This window comes from Akebia trifoliata, chromosome 9 (genome assembly GCF_017979445.1).
Source record: "Akebia trifoliata isolate Shusen 1 chromosome 9, ASM1797944v1, whole genome shotgun sequence".
Taxonomy (NCBI): Eukaryota; Viridiplantae; Streptophyta; class Magnoliopsida; order Ranunculales; family Lardizabalaceae; genus Akebia; species Akebia trifoliata.
Window position 1 is genome coordinate 22,245,484 of NC_141383.1, and position 19,886 is coordinate 22,265,369.

The 19,886-nt window shown below is 33.7% G+C and overlaps 2 protein-coding genes and 1 non-coding gene across 5 annotated transcripts; 2 read left to right on the forward strand and 1 right to left on the reverse strand.

Moving 5' to 3' along the window:
* The first annotated feature begins 1,239 nt into the window (after positions 1 to 1,239).
* On the forward strand, positions 1,240 to 5,871 carry LOC147394696 (membrane-anchored ubiquitin-fold protein 1-like). Of its 3 annotated transcripts, none has more exons than XM_086454486.1 (5): positions 1,240 to 1,494; positions 2,108 to 2,374; positions 4,127 to 4,297; positions 5,469 to 5,563; positions 5,651 to 5,871. In XM_086454486.1, exons 2-4 carry the CDS (start codon positions 2,242 to 2,244, stop codon positions 5,522 to 5,524), a joined length of 360 nt encoding a protein of 119 aa, XP_086310612.1. In that variant the 5' UTR covers positions 1,240 to 1,494; positions 2,108 to 2,241; the 3' UTR covers positions 5,525 to 5,563; positions 5,651 to 5,871. The 3 variants fall into 3 exon arrangements, with proteins under 3 accessions (XP_086310612.1, XP_086310611.1, XP_086310613.1); XM_086454485.1 differs by having other exon boundaries at positions 1,240 to 1,490; XM_086454487.1 differs by having other exon boundaries at positions 1,240 to 1,490; positions 5,469 to 5,559.
* Positions 5,872 to 10,667: 4,796 nt separating this feature from the next.
* On the forward strand, positions 10,668 to 13,869 carry LOC147394697 (heparanase-like protein 1). Its single transcript, XM_086454815.1, has 9 exons — positions 10,668 to 10,926; positions 11,015 to 11,051; positions 11,293 to 11,476; positions 11,676 to 11,827; positions 11,916 to 12,149; positions 12,447 to 12,636; positions 12,731 to 12,856; positions 12,952 to 13,051; positions 13,142 to 13,869. The coding sequence occupies exons 1-9, from the start codon at positions 10,723 to 10,725 to the stop codon at positions 13,469 to 13,471; spliced, it is 1,557 nt and encodes a 518-aa protein (XP_086310941.1). The 5' UTR covers positions 10,668 to 10,722; the 3' UTR covers positions 13,472 to 13,869.
* LOC147394698 (U6 spliceosomal RNA) lies at positions 13,748 to 13,850 on the reverse strand. The gene has a single exon (XR_015181903.1). It is a non-coding gene; the product is annotated as a U6 spliceosomal RNA (small nuclear RNA).
* Positions 13,870 to 19,886: the final 6,017 nt, after the last annotated feature.

Here is a 19,886-nt window from a genome sequence, read left to right on the forward strand (position 1 = left end):
TAGTGTCTTCTATTAAATTTTTATAAGCTTTGTCGATTCATTCAAAGCTAATAGAAGAAGCTGAAGGGTTACAACTGGGTTGGGCTGGCCGTCCGGGTCGGTCTTATTAAAAAATTAAAAAAAATAAATAAATTGGGCCCGGCCCATTAGACCACTAATGGGACCCACTGGCGGCATTTGTTCTTGATCAAATTAAACATTCAAATCATACAATATTGGTTTGAGGTTTGACTTGAAAGTTCTTCAGAGATCAAACGGTGTAGCTTGTTTCTATCATTGGAAGATGATATAATGCTATTGGAGTAGATGGTTCACCAATGCAACCTTCGACTTAATGGGGTTTTCAACTAACGATCGAATGATATTAGCCATCCGATCAATTCATCTTATCATCTGGGGTTTTTTGGGCATCAAACTTTGATACATGATATGGGTTCAAACCCATATAGTTCATCAACATTCACAAACTTTAACTAATTTAGCAAATTGACACATTCGTTTTGACATTGTTGATAGTCAAATTTGTGCCCCCCCCCCCCCCCTCCTCTCTAACATACGTTGCCCTCCATCACAGAATCGTAGATCATTTGTCTTGGGATACATAAGAAAAAGATTTGTGATTCTACGTATCTCGAGCAAATCATTATTCTTAAAATTTAATTTTTTTTGGGGGAATCAAGGTATCCACATATAGTACACTCCCCCTGCGTGTACCAGGTAATTTTTGGGATAAATCCTTAAGGGGACCCCTAAAAGGACGGATTCAAATTCAAGACCTCTACTTCGTGAGACGTGATTTTGGCTACCTCACCAAACCCTAGGATTGTACAATTAAGATATTTGTATTATCTTGGTCAAAATCTTATCCAAAACACATTTCTTCTTAAAACAAACCATCTATACCTTATTCAAATTGACAATTTTACAAAATTAGGTCAAAACATTGGTATTAAACAAATCAAATCTTAGATTTATCTCAAAATATATTATCCCAAATTCCAGAACTACCTTTACCAGTACTAGAATTAGAATCTTTATTATATTATTATATAAACCAAATCAGAAATAACTCAAAATTGATGATGATTGATAATTAATTAATTCAAATTGAGAGTTTTTATATTTATTTATTTATTATTATATTAATGTCCAATTATTTCTCGAATCATACCCGACCCGAATCCGACCCGTTTTACACCATCTGGATTCTGGAAGGTGAGAGGTTAACTTGTGACATTTATGCGTGGAAGTTAGCAACAAGATTGTGGATTCCATTGTTTTTGGAGATTGGAAGAAGAAATCAAGGATGGATTAATTTGACCACAGATTTCGATGACTTTGAAAACTCCGTAAATCGATTCGGCTCTCTCTTTGGGGATTTTATTCATCTCTTCTGACTTCTCTCACAAATCCAACTTTTGTTTTTTTTGTTTTTTAGACTACTGAACCAGAATCTAGTAAAGGTGAAGAGACCCATATCAGTTTCAGAGGCAAGTAAGACGTTTTTTTTGGTTTTTTTTTTTAAATTTTTTTAACAATACCCAGATTATGATTTTAGTGGATTTTCATGTTTTTGAAGGACCCAGATGAATTTTTTCAGGTTCTGTTATTGGTTTTGATCGTTTTTTTATGTTACCCAGTTATGGATTTTAGTGGATTTGAAGGTTTGGTTATGATTTTATTTTATTTTTTCAGGTTTTTTTATTAGTTCTGATCGTTTTACATGAAACCCAGTTATGGATTTTAGTGGAATTTCAAATTTGGAGAAGATCTAAGTCAAAATTCACTTTTTTCTCATATAAACAAAAGTGTAGTTTTTTAGTAATTTAGTTTGCTTGTTTGTTTTAAATTTTTGTAGAGGTTCTAAATCAAGATTCTAGCGAATTTTTTTCATATCTGTCAAGTACCCAAATAGAATTTTTGTGTAAGTTTCCAAATTCAACATTTCAATTTCTTATTTTTATCCTTTTTTTTTTTTTTTTTTAGTAAATCCAACCTATGTATTGGTTCCTTCTCCAATTTGCAGAATACCCAAGTTAGGATTTTGGTGTTTTTTTATTTTATTTTTGTTCAATCTTGCTGAAGATCAAATTCAAATTCTTTGTAGGATTTTGATTTGTTCATTGAAAACCCAATTCCTGAATTGGGTTGTTTTTCATCTCTTGTGATTGAATATTTTGGAGAAGTCCCAAGTGGAGATCTTGTGTGGATTGGTTCCAAAAGGCTGTGAGATATCTGGAAATGTCTGGAGTGCAGGATCAGCTTGATATCAAGTTTCGATTGACCGATGGATCGGATATCGGCCCCAAAAGCTTCCCTACTGCCACAAGTGTTTCTACTCTTAAGGAAAGCATTCTTGCTCAATGGCCTAAAGGTAACCACTTGCACTATATATGGTTTTTGTAGGAATTCATGTAAGACTAGCTTCCCTTTTTATTTGATGTTATTTCAATTCTTTAGAAATCTCTGTAGAACTTGTATTTGTGTTAGAAGGAATGGATTAAAGATCCAAAAAAAATTCATTTTTGGAAGAAATCAGACTAGATTCGATGTATCAGATGTTAAGATGATAGATTTTTATTTTTTTTGGAAGGTTAAGATGATAGATTTTCCTTTTGAAATAGTTGAATTTCTCTCTAATGTAAAAGTTGACTTTTAGATAACCTGGCAAAACGTCCATGGTGGTGTATAGTATGTGGCAATTGAGTCCTCTTTTTGAATAACTCATACAAAGAGACTCACCTACAACTGAAGTAATTAGTGAACCTCTGAGAGAGATTTAGAATTCTCTCTCTCTCTCTCTCTCTCTCTCTCTCTCTCTCTCTATATATATATATATATATATATATAGTAATTACTGAACCTCTGAGAGAAATTTAGATTTCTCTCTCTCTCTCTCTCTTTATATATATATATATATATATATATATATATATAAGTACCGAGATGGAGCTATTGAATATGAATAGTTGCCCTTTGTTCTTCTAACATGCATCTGCAGGTTATGTAATTCCTGTTACACTGGTATCCCAGGCTTTACTTGTTAGCTTATTGTTGTGGGTACGCAGTTAGAAAATCTTCTGGTGTTTAGATGATCTGCCTTGTCAATTGGGAAGCAATATCCTCTAAGCCTAAGTTTGGCTACTAGTTAACGTAGGTTTAACTGATGTTCCCTACTTCGATCGGGTGTAGTGTAGTTGTGTTCTTGCCTACTTAAATAGGTTAACCAAGCCTAGTCTAAGAGCTCATGCTAAGAGAGATACTTGGAGATTCTCTCATTATCCTTCAACTCTTTTTTTGTTTGTAATTTTTTCTCTTTCTTTGGTCACTAGGCTGCCTTAGGATCTAAACTTCTTTTATTTTTATTTTTTATCATTTTTCGGAAGTTAGTCAACTGACCAGGACAAAAGATAATAGGATTGAAATAGTGCATGATGAAGGTATTCTTTTGCAGTCTACGGGAATGGGACTAGTTTCCTTCACAGGTTCTATAGTGACTGTCACTGAAGTTGTGATATGCTTACAAACTTGTGGTTCATAGTCTAATCGGTTGGTGGAGGGTGAGAATCCCGATATCATTAGATGGGCAAGAAAGGATATAATATTCCATGCTCCAACAAGGGGATACGACAACTTCTTGTCGATGGGCCTCTTGAAGACCTTAAGTGGTGCAATAGACAGGACTCCAAATAAGGATATTTGGCACCAAGGTTCTTCAGTTTTGATGCGTGTGTGGAGAAATTGTACTACTTCCCAAGTCAAATAACTTAGACGTAGACATACATTTCTTTTTGATATGTGACAAGGTTTAGGGCAAGTCTTAGCTGACTTTGTTTCAATCACGGGTGAGTTGGTGCCCACACTTTTGGACTGTTTTTTGGACTTCTGGCCTCTCAAATTGACAAAGCTTATCGTGTCTTGGTATTATAAAAGTATATTTTCTTTTTTAATTCTTTTGCATTTTTTTTTTCTTTCTTCTCATTATGTACTGCATTTTCCCTGTGAATTTGATCGTTTTTTTTTTCCCTGTGTGTGTGTGTGTTGGATGCTTTAGATGCTAAATTATTTTGCGTTTGAGCTATTTAGTGCTACATAGATCCTCATTGATTATCATTTTTTCTATCAGAGAAGGACAACGGTCCAAGGACAGTGAAAGATGTCAAGATAATAAGTGCTGGAAGGATATTGGAGAACAATAGAACACTTGGAGAGTGCAGAAGCCCATTATGTGATATCCCCGGAGGAGTTACAACCATGCACGTTATTGTTCAAACCCCTTCATCAGATAGAGGAACAGGTACACTCTAAAATGTTCCAAAGCCATCCTTAGTATTTTAGAGAGATTCTATTGCCAGGCCAACTTTTGCTAATGTCACCCTAATTCATATGTAAATCACCAAAAAATTAGCACACATCTTGGGGTGGCGTTAGAAAAGGTTGGTTTGGCAATAGAAGCTCTCATATTATAGTAGAAAATATAATCCCAACCAGAATTGACTGTGCTTTGTACACCCCATGCTTTTACTATACAGAAGTCCAGCTTTGCATCGGTTTGTTTGGTTTCAATAATTGGGTTCTCTTTGGATGAGCATAGGCAGCCAATCCCAAAGTTTTGGGATTAGGCTTCAATGTTGATATTGCACGAACATAGCCCGTAAGTCTGACCAACTGGACATAGCTAACAACCATATGGATTCATCTTTTCTCCTTTCTCCCGACCATTATATCCGTCTTTTTTCTCTGTCTTTCTTTCTGATCCAATTTAGTTTTAGCTCTATAATGGGTCGTTATGATCCTAATTCCTAATGAAATCCCATTTTTTCTCATTTTATCTGAGTATCAATTCACTCGAATCTCAGGTGCTCCACTCATGACTCAAATTTTTACTCTGATTTAAGTAAAAAAATTTGAGTAAAAGCTTCAATTGATATGGAACACTCCAGTGGCAAACTAAAATTTTCCAATGTCAAACTCAAACTATTACTCAAATCTTTTTTAAAATTCCCATCATCTCCCCAAAACTTCTTTTTTTCCTTCATTTTTTTCTCCGAACTTTTATTCAAATATAACCATTGAAGATTTGAGTCAATTTTTGAGTCTCCCTTGATTTGAGTTTCCTTTGATTTAGTATGGATTTGAGTTTCCCATTTTTACTCAAATTTTGAATTTGAGTAAGAGTTTGAGTAAGGATTGGAGATGTTAAGTAGGCCTAGGTTTTTCTAACTGTTCAATGGTGCCCCCACATAGTTCTTAATTTTGAATGGTAATCAAGATTCTCTGTTTTAGATTATCTCCATCTAATTTTTTTTACCATAATGCCCACTAAGAGGCTTTATTGGAAGCATTGTAGAGGGACTATCCGAAGTCCAAACGCCGCCTTAATTCCCACACATTTTTTTAATATATAGATTATGATGTATTCTAACACTTTTTTTTTTATTAAATTAAATATTTTTATAATTTGACAGACAAGAAATCACAAAACCAACCAAAGGAGCACAAGTGTGGTTGTGTTATCTTGTAATTTTTCAGTTTCAAGAGTGGGAAGAAGCTTTATTGGTAGGTGAGGTTAAATTAACCATCCATGCTGTTATTGTTTTTCTCTCCTTTGCCTCTAAAGACTACTCAAACATATTGTTCTCCTTTATAGCATCTGAAGTTTGGGGAATCACCATCGACAAGCAGTTCATACGATACACCTCAGATTGTGGCCCATGTTCTTACACGGTTCAACAATGCCTTTTACTTGTTTGTACATTTTCTATTTATAGATTATTATTGAGTTACAGGTGAATTGATTTTAATGCCCCATGTTTGTTTATGTTGAATTCATGTTTCGCTTCAATAAAATATGCACAGGTTTCGGATTAAGAGATTTAGTCAGTTTTGGATTTGATGATTTAATCTTTAGTGGGTGACCCAAGTCAAGGAGGAATCTTTATTCGGACTAAATATGCTCTCGATTTGATGAGTAGGTAATAGACTTGAATGGGGGAATAGGATTCGTTCAACGTGACGATTTTGACAAGTCCAATTGGCAACATTTACTACTTTTATTGATGACAATATCACAAGTAGTTATGTGGTTTGCCACGACTTTTTTTTTACGTCTCTGTTCAATTCCTAATGATTGAAGCTAACTTTCAGTGGTGAATCTGAACAACCGATAGTCGACAAGTATAATGGCCCCAATGATGATTGTGCGACTTGAGATAGGCATTTAGCCTTCTATGGAATTTGGGACCGACTAGTTGCATACCACCCATTACCAATTGCACTCTATCCCTTAAAAAATCCCCTTTGCACTCCACTTGGATGATTACACTCTAAAAATAATAGAAAAAATATTGCACACATCTTCTTCTTCTTCTTCTTCCCCGACCATCCCATATAAATTTTTATCGGTTCAATCATTTTTGCCTAGATTAATCCGTTCGTAAATATGACAAATCCCTTGTGATCACCATGTATCTGGATTGATAAATTAAGGAAGGACTAGTTTTGACGATTTTAAAGTCATTCTGAGACTTAAGAAACTCGTTGGAATCCAAGTCGACAAGTCAAACTGATCATAGAATTCCAATAGATAAGATCCAAGCATAGGCTTTCATCAATTTCTAAATAAAGCCTAAATTGAGATTGGAAAACCAATACCTTCAATTCATACCAAAGAGAACATGTGAAAAATCAATCACAAAAAAAATAGAAGCCATGGGAAGATGAATAAGCCCATAATGAAGTGCAATTAGTAGGTTAAAATCAAGGGGTTTTTTTATAAAAAAAAATATTTTTTTATATGTTACAATCAACAGCTAGTGGTGTGCAACTGGTCAATACCTAGATTTTTTTTTTCATAAATCTACATCTAAGTTAAAACATGTTTAAAATGTTGTACTTGTTTTATCTCCCTATTTATCTTTTTAATAAATTTTCAATTATTTCTTCTAAAAAAATTTATATTAGTTGCGAGAAGAGAAGAAAATCAAGTAATGAAATAACTTAAGAAACACATTCATGGCCTCATTAATCATAAATAATCCTAGGAAGCTTATATCGAGACACCATTTTTTATGACACCTAATGATGAAATTAAAATGGTGTTTAGGGTGCGAGTAGCCATTCAATTTGTTTGTGACCACACACCATTTCCATATTTTCTTCTTTTGAAGAATCTCTTCAATTTGGGTTCCTACTCGTATGTGAAAACTCTTCGAGTTTTAAAAGAATGGTTTTTCTTAGAGTGGGGAGAATGATCAAGGAAGAAATTGAAGGTTGGCTAGTTGTCGGATTGGCGCAAAAGTTGCTCTTTTCTTCTTCTCTTTTGTTCTTTGGGTAAATTCTCAAATAATTACAAAAATTTTCAATATTTCCAAAGTGTTGCTGATGTTGATAAAATTACCACATAATGTTGACAATTTAATATCATTTTGTCAACATTATGTGGTACAGTGGTAGTTGTGTTAACACATGTGACACTTCCGATACTTTTGAAAACTTTGATAATTATTTGGGAATTTACCTTTGTTCTTTTTGTTTTTCAATACCTTTTTTATTTTTTATTTTTTTTATATTAATTTTAAGAGAGCTTATATTGCCACACCATCCTTTACTTAGAGAATCCTAAGATGTGTGTTAATTCTTTGTTGACATCATATGAATTGGGATGCTCTAAGTAAAAGTAGGTGGGACAATAGAATCTCTCTATTATTGATGGATGTGTAGTAAAAATATTTGTATGCGAATCTATGCTTTCTAAGTTCTACCATATAGTGACTAAAGAATTTTATTTGTAATCAAATATTTGTTGGGCCAGCTCAATCTCTATAAATTGAAAATGATGGATCACCTATCAACATAGATTTAAAACTCGTTTTGACGTCTCGTCTCATCCATGAATGAGATTGAGTCGTCTTGAACGAAATTTCTGATACATTTGAGACATGTCGTTCAATAATGAGAAAAATGAACGTGGGTTTTAAATCTCGTCTGATACATTGACTTGTCCATCCGTTCGTCACGTTGTTGGGCGATACCGAGATGACTCGAGCAATACATCTTGATCTTGGACGAGTTTTGAAACCATGCCTATCAATGAATGATCAGCTATGTTTTATGGAGTTAAATACGAACAATTAAAGAGTATCATATTAATAGAAATGAGGGTGTCCAGAGAGTATATTAAACATTCAATAAGCAATGAATTAAGAAGAATGCTTGAACATGTTGAACAAGGCCAATTACAAATGCAATTAGAAGAAATATTCAAATTAAAAGTTTTAAAAGAGTAGGAGAAAGACCTAAAGAAGGATGAAAGTAATGAAAATATATATGAATACAATTTCAATAACTAAAGATGTGGCTCTGGACCATGGTTTCAAAACTCGTCTGAGATAAAGATGTATTGCTCGAGTCATCTCGATATCAGGTATGGACGAGATGGACAGACAAGTCAATTTTTCAGATGAGATTTAAACCCCCACATTCATTTTTCAAATTTTTGAACAAGACGTCTCAAACATATCGAAAAACTCATCCGAGACAACTCGGTTATCTAGCATGGACGAGACGAGACGCGAAACCAAGTTTTAAAACCATGCTCTAGACAAAGAGGAATGGGGTAACAAGATTTTTTATTTTTTTTAATCACAAATACTTGGGATAAGCGATGAAAGTCCATAGGTTGTGTGTTTGATACCCAGTATGAGCAATATTTCCTCAGGGCCACCCGCGAGGGTCTTCCCTCACTTACTTGGTACAAGTGATTTGCGAGCATTGCATGTTCCTGGCGGAGGGTCCCATATGCCTTGGTTCCAGCCTTGGCTCATCCAATCTCCCTAGTCGGATGTTAATCCAGACACCCCCCATTATCAATAAATAAATAAAAATTGGGATAAGATTTCGATGGTGATGGGATTTTGAGTTCACATGCATTATAATAAATCGTATCAAATGCCTAAAAAATTGGAATAAGATCCTGATGATGAATTAGTGTATGGTGAAGTTAGATGCCTAAAATCTATCAAATGGATTATTCTTATTATTATTATTATTTATATCACATGGTATCCTCACATCCTTTAGGATGGGATTAGTCTTCACGGTTATAAATCTCAACCTCACGGAAGTTTTCCAACATGCAACGGAGTAAATTAAGAAGCTAACCAGTTGCAAACACATGATGAGAGAGAGCTAATAGGGTTGGCAACGAATCGGTTCAGTACTGGATCAATACCACTCCAATATCGATACAAAAATTTTCAAACATGGTCCAATCCGAATAAATTAATAAATATATGAACTTGTAGACATCCCATTTTTGCATGTGCCTCAACAATTTGTCATCCGATTGTGGTGAATTCTTAATGATGAGAGTGAAGAATTAATTTTGAGATTTCATATTCATAATTTCTAATTGTAAAAATTCATATTTATAACCTTCTAATTCGAAAAATTCATATTCTTATTTTTCTAATTTGGAAGTTTATATTCGTAAATTTCTAATTTTAAAATTTTCCATTCATAATTTCTAATTTTGAAAGTTCATATTTATAATTTTTAATTTAGAAAATTTATATTCATAAACTTTTAATTTTAAAAATGCATGCTCATAACCTTTTAATTCGGAAAATTCATATTAATATTTTTCTAATTTGGAAGTTTAGATTCGTAAATTTCTAATTTGGAAATTTCCTATTCATAATTTCTAATTTTGAAAGTTTCATATTTATAATTTTTAATTTGGAAAGTTTATATTCAAAATTTTTAATTTGAAAAGTTTATATAACCTTTTAATATAGAAATTTCATATTCATAATTTCTAATTTTGAAAGTTCATATTCATAATTTTCTAATTTTTTAATTTTATATTCAAAAAAAATTTCAGATCAGACATCGAGTATATTTCGGATCATTGCCAACACTAAAGCAAACCCTAACTATTTTATTATCAATTGAACATGATGTACAATAAAAACCATATGCCATGATCATACATGTGGCTTTCTTGACGTATGGGAGTTAAAAGTAGGGACACAATTCAGTCGGGTCGGGTCAGGTCAATGATAGAATATTTGTCAATGGATCAGGTTGGGTAAATCTGGGACCGAATTAGAATTGGATCAGATCTTGTCAGGTCGGTTTTTTTATAGGCTTTCAATATTAGGATCACAATCAGATCAGGTTCACATCAAATCAAATCCAATTTGATATACAAAATATAGATAAATTTCTTATAAACAAAATTTATATTATAAGTTACATTGTTGGGTTGGAATATATTGAATTTTGGGTATGATCCGATCCATTTCTAGTCATCGAAAATATAATATAATCTAAACCAAACCCAACCCAAGTTTGGTTTGATCCAACAAATTGCACAGCTAAACAAAAGTCCAAATATATATATATATATAGTTACTAAAAATGGGTGTGACAGGGTCTGCTATACAGCAAGGTCCACCTAAATCCAACAACTCATAACCTTCCCAATCATAAAATTTGACTAATCTTATTTCAAACACAAATATCTTAACAGAAGTTATCTAACTTAGACAATTCTTGCATGGGTTACTCTATCCTTATCCTTCTCTCTTAACTAAAATTAGCAGACCATTTAAATTTAGCTTATTCTCTCCTTATATATATATATATATATTCAATCTTGTTTCCATTATTTCAACCTTTTAGAGAAAATTCCTTCAAAGTTCAAAGATTGGTATAGTGATGGGACTCAGAATTCTTCTCCTGACATTACTAGTTTCACAATTTTCGCTAAGTTTGGCAGAAGATGTGACGGTTACTATAAAAGCGGTGACGTCCATTGCTAGAACGGATGATAACTTCGTATGTGCAACGCTAGATTGGTGGCCAACAAACAAGTGCAACTACAATCAGTGCCCATGGGGAAAGACTGGCCTTCTTAATCTGGTTTGCATTTTAATCTGTTTTCATGAACATATGTTTTCATGCAAGCATCATATATTGAAACTTAAATGTGGTATTGTGATCTTTGCAGGATTTGAATAACACTATTCTTCCAAAAGTTATCAAAGGTATGTGTATCATAAACTTGGGTTTTGTTCATTTATGTTTAAAAACTTAACTAGGAATTTGGACTTGATTCAGGTTTCGTGTTCAAACAATTTTTATATTGATTTGGGCTATTTCCTGAACTGGGTTGGTGCTTATAGTTTGCCATTGTTCAATTGTCTTATTGTAAATCTTTTTCTTCTAAAGCGTGTTTTATCTAAGGTTTTTCAGTTTATTAAAAGCTTAAGTGTTGTTGAATTACAGCTTTCAATCCTTTAAGAATCAGACTTGGAGGTTCATTGCAAGACCAAGTCCTATACAAAGTGGGAAAAGCAATTAAAAAGTGCCCCAGCTTCAAAAATGGGACCAAGGGTTTGTTTGGATTCAGCAAAGGATGTCTTACCATGGAAAGATGGGATCAACTCAATAACTTTCTTGGTCAAACAGGGTGAATATTTCCTCCCCACCTTTTGCCTCACCATTCTTTGTTTTTTTTTTTTTTTTTCTTTTCTAAACAAAGGAGGAAAAAACAAGATTATAGGAATGAAAAAACATATCAGAATTAATCATGCATATAAGTCTATAGTTTTCTTTAAAAAGAGGACAAAAGAAGCTATTAAAATGGTGTTCATGATTCATTGTTGCAGAGCTAAAGTAACATTTGGTTTGAATGCACTGTTTGGGAGGAAAAAGTTAACAAATGATGGTCTTTACGGCGGTAATTGGAACTCAAGGAATGCTCGTGATTTCATTGAGTACACCGTATCCAAAGGATACAAGATTGATTCATGGGAATTCGGTAATTAAGAACATAATTTCATTTTGCAAATGGAATGTTCCAACGGCTCTATCCTTCTCATATTAACCCCAAAATGTTTTATTATTAGGAAATGAGCTATGTGGGTCTGGAATTGCGGCAAGGGTACTACCTGACCAATATGCAAAAGATGTAAACATCCTCAAAGCACTTCTCAACGAATTATATCAGAATTCCACAGCAAAACCAAAATTACTAGCCCCGGGGGGCTTCTTCCAACAGGAATGGTTTTCAACCTTCCTTCAGGTCTCGGGACCCAATATTGTTGATGGAATCACTCACCATATCTACAACCTTGGTGCAGGTATGACTTCTCTTTTATGAATATGGTATCATATTTATGTTAAGACGATCACGAGTGTCATTTGAAACATAATCTTGCATTAATATAGAAGTGTTTTATTAACCAACCAACTACTCCAAAAGACCGATCTGTTGGAGAGAAGGGAGAACTATGAAGATAAGAGGGTCACAGGGCTTAACTAAGGTGTGAAACACCCGAGAGTAGAGGAAAATATGCATTCAACATGTTTTGAACAGATTTTCTTAATGGGTTTTTGTATAATTTTGTACTTTTGATGAGACCATTTCATGTGTTCAGGTGTTGATCCCAATCTTATATATAGAATGCAAGATCCATCTTATCTTGATCAAGTAGCTCAGACATATAAGGATGTTGAGACAACTATCAATAAATTTGGCCCATGGTCATCTGCTTGGGTTGGTGAATCTGGTGGTGCATACAACAGTGGAGGCAAAAACGTATCAGCTAAGTTTGTTGATAGTTTCTGGTGAGGATTAATTTCTCTAATGTTTTTCTTTGAATCATTAATGTTCGATTAAATTTTGTTTCTCCATAATCACCTCATATAACATATTGAATAGGTACTTAGATCAGCTCGGTTTGACGTCAACCTTCGACCACAAGGTTTTCTGCAGACAGACACTCATTGGTGGAAACTACGGTCTCCTCAACACAACAACATTCGTCCCCAATCCGGATTATTATGGGTGGGTTTTTCATGAAATCTCTCTCTACAAAGCTAATTTCAATGATCCATCTTAATTATATGTTTCACCATTCTTTTTTTCATTTCTTCTACTAGTGCTCTTTTGTGGCACCGATTAATGGGAAAGCAGGTTCTATCAACAACTCACAATGGTGCCCGTTTCTTGCGTGCATATTCTCATTGTTCAAAGAAGAAGGTAAATCAAAATCGTTCGTTCTTTTTATTATTATTTTATAAAAGGTTATACTTTCTAATATGAATTTAATTTGCGTGCTCTCTATTTCAGCCGGGTATTACTCTACTACTGATTAATCTATCCAACTCTACGTACAATGTTTCGGTGGTCAGTGATACAAACTTGTATCCTACTTCAGAGATCCAAGAGTCTAAAGTGGCAGGAGGACAACAGAGAGAAGAGTATCATTTGACCCCAAAAGATGGTAATCTTCTGAGTGATGTTATGTTGCTAAATGGGTCTCCCCTGGTGCTCACAAATACATCAGATGTCCCTGCCTTGAATCCTACTTTCGTCGATCCCTTGTCCCCTATCCAAATTGCTCCCAGATCAATTGTATTTGCTACTCTGAGGGACTTCGACGCACCTGCTTGTGCTTGAAAAAAATGTTTTGAGTGAGAATGATGGGGAGATGAAACAAAAACTGGATCCCTTCATTCGTATTGGTTTACCCTTCCCAGGTGCTCATAATTGCTTCTAATAAAAAAAATTGTGTGGAATTGTCCATTTTCATAGAAAGCTGTGTAATAACAGTCATGGTCATCTTGCATCTTGAGATGTTCAAGTTCGGTCGTAAAAAAATTTCTAACCTGTAAAATACATTTATGCATAATTTATTAAGTTCCAAACACAGAGCTGAAAGTGTCTTTGTAAGTGAAAAATTTGGTCCATTTCTCGATTTCTGTGTGTAGTCCTTGTGCAGGGGCCATGCTAATCTTCTTTGTATGATTCCAATTTTATCAGATGTCTCCGAAGATACAAATGAGACATTTTTTTTATGGTATACTTCTAACATTCATATTTCAAGGCACTTGAATTTACGGAAAATATGGCATTAGATAAAATTGTGTTGAGGGGTAGCTTTAGCCGACAGTTCAACCGTGTGTGCTTAGTCTGATATGCTTTAAAAGGATACACATCTAGCTTGGCGAATGGAATAATGCACATACACGATAATACGACATAAGGTGTATCACTTAAAAGTGCAAGAAATAGCAATGTGTAGCAACTATAAAACTTGGCATAGGTTGAGAATACTTTAAGAGAAGCTATATGGAATATGTAGGACATTAAATCCATCAAAGTAGAAATTCACTGCAAAGATGCATTCAAACATAGTAACACCCAATTGAAATTAACACAAAATGTGTGGATCTTGAGATTTTGTGATATAATATTTATAAATGTATCGGATTGAGAGATTTAGTCAGTTTTGGATTTGATGGTTTGATCTTTTATTCCTTGGGTAAATTCCAAAATAATTACAAAAGTTTCCAATATTTTCGAAGTGTTGCTGATGTTGACTAAGTTACCACGTAATGTTGACAATTTAATATCATTTTGTCAATATTATGTGATAGTTGTTGTTGGTTGAATCTTAAAACCCTTTAATATTCAATAGGTTTAAACTACAGGGTAAATCAATCTCAACGAAAACATAAAACCTTTTCGTACTAGTTCAGAACAAAAGAAAACGAATTAAAATGGATAGAATTTTAAATAAAATGGGCCTTGATAATTAAAGCAGTCACTTTCTCTTTTATTTATATCATCTTGTTTAGTTGATTTAAAACACTTCATCTATGATCTTTTATTTAACATTTTCAACTATCAGTATATTTTTATTCTTCGTTGTGAGAGGACACAACATCGTCGAGTTCGAAATTACGTTCTAATTATAGTCCCTCTTGGAAACGTGGGTTGTTGTATCTTGGAAAACAAACGCCTACAGACTATGGTACCGTAGCAGAGGCGAATTTTGTTTTAAGACAGTACTTTGTGCATGCCTCAACTATTTATTTTAGGTATTATTTTTCTGTTACATTCAATTTAAAAATCAGAAATTATTTCAAACTTCTTCTCTCTCTTTCCATAAGAAATCAGTACTCAAGAGAATAATAGTTGTGTCAACACATGTGAAACTTTTGATATTTTTGAAAACTTCGGTAATTATTTGGGAATTTACCTTTGTTCCTTTTGTTTCTCAATATCTTATTTTTTTAATTTGTATTAATTTTAAGAGAGCTTATATTGCCACGCCAACCTTTACTTAGAGAATCCTAAGATGTGTGTTAATTCTTTGTTGACATCATATGAATTGGGATGCTCTAAGTAAAAGTTGGCGGAACAATAGAATCTCTCTTTTATTGATTGATGTGTAGTTAATATATTTGTGTGCGAATCTATGCTTTCTAACATATAGTGACGAAAGAATTTTATTTGTAAGCAAATATTATTTTCGCCAGCTCAATCTCTATAAATTGTAAATAATGGATCACTATCAACTTGGTTTTAAAACTCATTTTGACGTTTCATCTCGTCCATGAATGAGATTGAGTAATTTTCCGATAGTTTGAGACGTCTCGTTCAATAATGAGAAAAATGAATGTGGGTTTTAAATCTTATCCGATACATTGACTTGTCCGTCCATCCATCTCGTTGTTGGGCGATATTGAGATGACTCGGGCAATATGTCTCGGTCTCGAACAAGTTTTGAAACCATGCCTATCAATGATTGACCAGCTATGTTTTATGGAGTTAAATATGAACAATTAAAGAGTATCATATTAATAAATTGAACATAGGAAAGATGATGAACGGAAAGAGTAAAAAAGATGAAATTAGAAATGAGGGCATCGAGAGAGTATATTAAACATTCAATAATCAATAAATTAAGAAGAACTATTGAACATGTTCAACAAAGACCAATTACAAACACAATTAGAAGAAATATTCAAATTAAAGGTTTTTAAAAGAGTGGGAGAAATACCTAAAAGGATGATGAAAGTAATGAAAATATATGTGAATACAATTTCAATAACTGAAGATGTGGCTATGGACCATGGTTTCAAAACTCATCAGAGACCGAGACATATCGCCCGAGTCGTCTCGATATTAGGCATGGACGAGATGGACGAACAAGTCAATTTTTCATATGAGATTTAAAACCCCACGTTCATTTTTCAAATTTTTGAACGAAACATCTCAAACATATCAGAAAACTCGTCCGAGACAACTCAGGTATCTGGCATGGACGAGACGAGACACAAAATCGAGTTTTATAACCATGCTCTAGACAAAAAGAAATGGGGGAACAAGTTTTTTTTTTTTTTTTTTGTAAATCACAAATACTTGGTATAAGCAGTGAGAGCCCGTAGGTTGTGTGTTTACCCAGTATGAGCAATATTTCCTCGAGGCCACCTGTGAAGGTGTTCCCTCACTTACTTGGTACATGTGATTTGCAGGCATTGCATGTTCTCGAGGGAAGGTCCCATATGTCTTGGTTTTAGTCCTGGCTCATCCGATCCCCCTAGTCATACATTAGTCTAGACACGCCCCATTATCAAAAAAAAAAACTTGGGATAAGGTTTTTTATGTCATTGTTGTCATCTCAACATAAATTAATATTTTTATACTCTCCTTAGCTTATGGGCAAGTAAGGGATCGAACCCAAGAGCAAGGAGGGGTGCTACTAAGTTTAGCAAGAATGAAGTTAATCTAAGTTACAATTCAAAATCTGTTTTTGTATTTTTGTGAAACAAAATGGAAAGTAAATGTTGTTGGAAAATAAAGCAATATAAGAGAAAATTATACGAAGAAACAAAAGAGATAAAATCATTAGTGATTAGAGTAACCTAGGATTAACCACTAAAACTGCATTTGAGTTTATCCTTCTTTGCACTCAACCTCAAGGGCTTGATGTGTGCTTTTTGGGTTGGGAGATATGGCATGAAGCTTACTGAGAAAACACTATTATTAGGACTTCTTCACTCACTAATGTGTAAAGTCCCTACCACTAAATATATAAATTAAGCATGTTCTATCTTGATCTTATCTAAGTATAAAACATTTAAGTTAAACATGTGAGGTGTAGAGATTCATATAAAACTTTTATCCATTAAAGTTAGATAAAACCTTGAAGTGAATCCTACAAACAATATAAAGAATATGGAAAAATTAAAACTTGCTCCTAGGCTTCCTACTCTCACTGATAGAAGGAGTTAGCTTATGGTCATTGCAAGGATACAAGAAGTAAAAGAAACAATACTTGTATTCATGCTAACCAAGTTACACTATCTTCTTGAGAAATTACAGGAGTTGCTGAAATAAAACCTAACTACAAAATGAAAATTACAAAGAAAATGTCAAGGGCATTGGGGGAGGAGAAGAGAGAAGGGACAAGAACCCAAGAACTAAAGACTCTTTCCTAATTGGGAAAATGATCTATTTATAGACTTGAGGTACTCTCAAAGGATCTAAAAATAGTCGTCATTCTCCTGCATATAATCTCCCGTGTGTAGCAAACTAGAGTAATTTTAAGGTGATTCAACCAAGGTGGACTACGCCACATTGATCTGGAAACATCCAGATCTCAATTTTTGACTGGTTGTTTGATTTAACTTCCTGATTGCAGTACACTCTTGCTTAAGTGATTTTGTGTTCATCTGGATGAGTTGATCATTGACTTGTATAATGAACACACGTGATCAATTTTTCGATATTTACAATTATTTTGTGCAATTAAGCTTAATTAACATGGTATTACATGAAATGTGATAAATTGAGGCTTAACATACTTATTTATTTAATCTAATGAAATTATGATGAAAATCGAGATAAATGCCTGGAAAAGTACATATAAATCAGTGTTTTGAGACACTAATCAGCTTGGACGATGATAATTAAATTGATGGGATTTTGGGTCCACATGCATTTTAATAAATCGTATCACATACCTAAAAAATTGGAATAAGATTTTGATGATGAATTGGTGTATGATGATGTCAGATAGCTAAAATCTATCACATGGATTATTATTATTATTATTATTATTATTTATATCACATGGTATCCTCACACCCTTTGGGATGGGATTAGTATTCACAGTTATTGTGGAGGGATAAATTCTCCAACCTATGAAGTAATGCCACATGTCATTCAAGAACAGTGAAATTCACTATTCTCTTCTTTCAATCGTATCTGAGTAGTCGCTCGATATTTTAATGAGAATATATGGCTCGAGAGAACAAAATTCTATGAATAAAAAGGGATCTAATCCCTGAGATTTCAGGATTTGGTTGACAGAATTAAATAGAACTCTTCAAGAGATGATCTTATACGACTCTAATCCCCAAAAAAAGGAGATAAGGTTAAAAACATGTAAAGTAAGAATTCTTATTCTATAAATAGGGATGGATCCCCATATCAAAGGTACGCAAATTCTATACATAAAATCTTTTCTAAGAATTTCACAAAATCTTACTTAAGCAGCGGAGGCTCTATGGAACAGGGAACATGGACGATTTCTGGAAGTTGCCGTGCGTATCACGGAAAGTGAGATCTCGAGGTAATCACAAAAGATACCTCCATGGTCATAAATCTTGACCTCACAGAAGTTTTCCAACGTGCAATAGAATAAATCAAGAAGCCACCCAGTTTCAAACACACGATGAGAGGGAGCAAATACGGCTGGCAATGGATTGGTACGATACCGGATCAATACCACTCTGATACCAATCCAAAAATATTCAATCATGTACCCGATTCGATCTAAATAGTTTAATAAATATGTGACCGAATCTGATCCGTTTCATTTCATCCTTAATCCAAAATCTATCCGATCCAATCCAAACACATACCTTGTTTTTAAATGATTAATGTTCAAAAAATATAAAATTTTAAAACATATACTTTCCAACTACAAATATGGAGGGAAACCAAAAAGACTAAACCGTTATCCATATATATTTATATAAAATTAAGAATAATAAAATATGCTCGGATCGGATTGGGGTAGATCCGATCCGAAAATCCAAATTTTCATGTTTTTTTTTTGGATCGGTCATTGGGTATATTTCGGATCATTGCCAGCCCTAGAGTTAACCCGTACTTTTACTGCTCAACCCCGACTATTTTATTATCATTCTAAAGCCAATTGAACATGTACAATAAAAACCATATTTCATGGTCATACATGTGGCTTTCTTGACGTATGGGAGTTAAAAGTAGGGACCCAACTCGGTCAGGTCGGGTCGGGTTGGGTTGTGGGTTAGTCCAAAAAAATAGTGTTTTCTAATAATAGAACATTTGTCTATGGATCAGGTTGGGTAAATCTAGGACCGAAATAGAATTGGATCAGATCTTGTCGGGTCGGTTTTTTCATAGGCTTTCAATATTAGGATCACAATCAAATCAGGTCCACATCAAATCAAATTAAATTTTATAAACAAAATATAGATAAATTTCTTATAAACAAAATTTAGATTATAAGTTCCATTGTTGGGTCGGAATAGATTGAATTTTGGGTCTGATCCGATCCATTGACAGTCTTTGAAAATATAATATACTCTAAACCAAACCCGGCCCAAGTTCAGTATGATCCACCCAAGTTGCACTGCTAAACAAAAGTCAAAAAAAAAAAAAAAAAAAAATATATATATATATATATATATATATATATATATATATATATATATAGTTACTAATAATGGGTAGGGGTGCACATGGTTCGGATTGGTTCGGATTTTGACAAAATTGAAACCGAACCAAACATGATCGGTTCTATAAATTTGAAACCAAACCAATCCAATTACCCTATAGAATCGAACCAATCCAATCCAATCTTGGTTCGGATCGGTTCTCGGTTCTCATACTTATTGAAGATAGATACCTTCTTCCTCAATCCAAGCATTCTATCTCCTCCAATCTTCAAACCTTAAAAACAAGTAGGACTTTTTTTGAACGTGGACTTTGGGATAATAAAAAAATTAAAAGGAAGAAGAAGAAATAAATAAAA

Coding starts and splice junctions, on each gene's coding strand:
- LOC147394697 (XM_086454815.1), top strand. CDS start 10,723: ATGGGACTCAGAATTCTTCTCCTGACATTACTAGTTTCACAATTTTCG. Junction 11,477..11,675: donor AACTTTCTTGGTCAAACAGG/GTGAATATTTCC, acceptor TCATTGTTGCAG/AGCTAAAGTAACATTTGGTT. Junction 12,637..12,730: donor AAGTTTGTTGATAGTTTCTG/GTGAGGATTAAT, acceptor CATATTGAATAG/GTACTTAGATCAGCTCGGTT.
- LOC147394696 (XM_086454486.1), top strand. CDS start 2,242: ATGTCTGGAGTGCAGGATCAGCTTGATATCAAGTTTCGATTGACCGAT. Junction 2,375..4,126: donor TCTTGCTCAATGGCCTAAAG/GTAACCACTTGC, acceptor TTTTTCTATCAG/AGAAGGACAACGGTCCAAGG. Junction 4,298..5,468: donor TTCATCAGATAGAGGAACAG/GTACACTCTAAA, acceptor ATAATTTGACAG/ACAAGAAATCACAAAACCAA.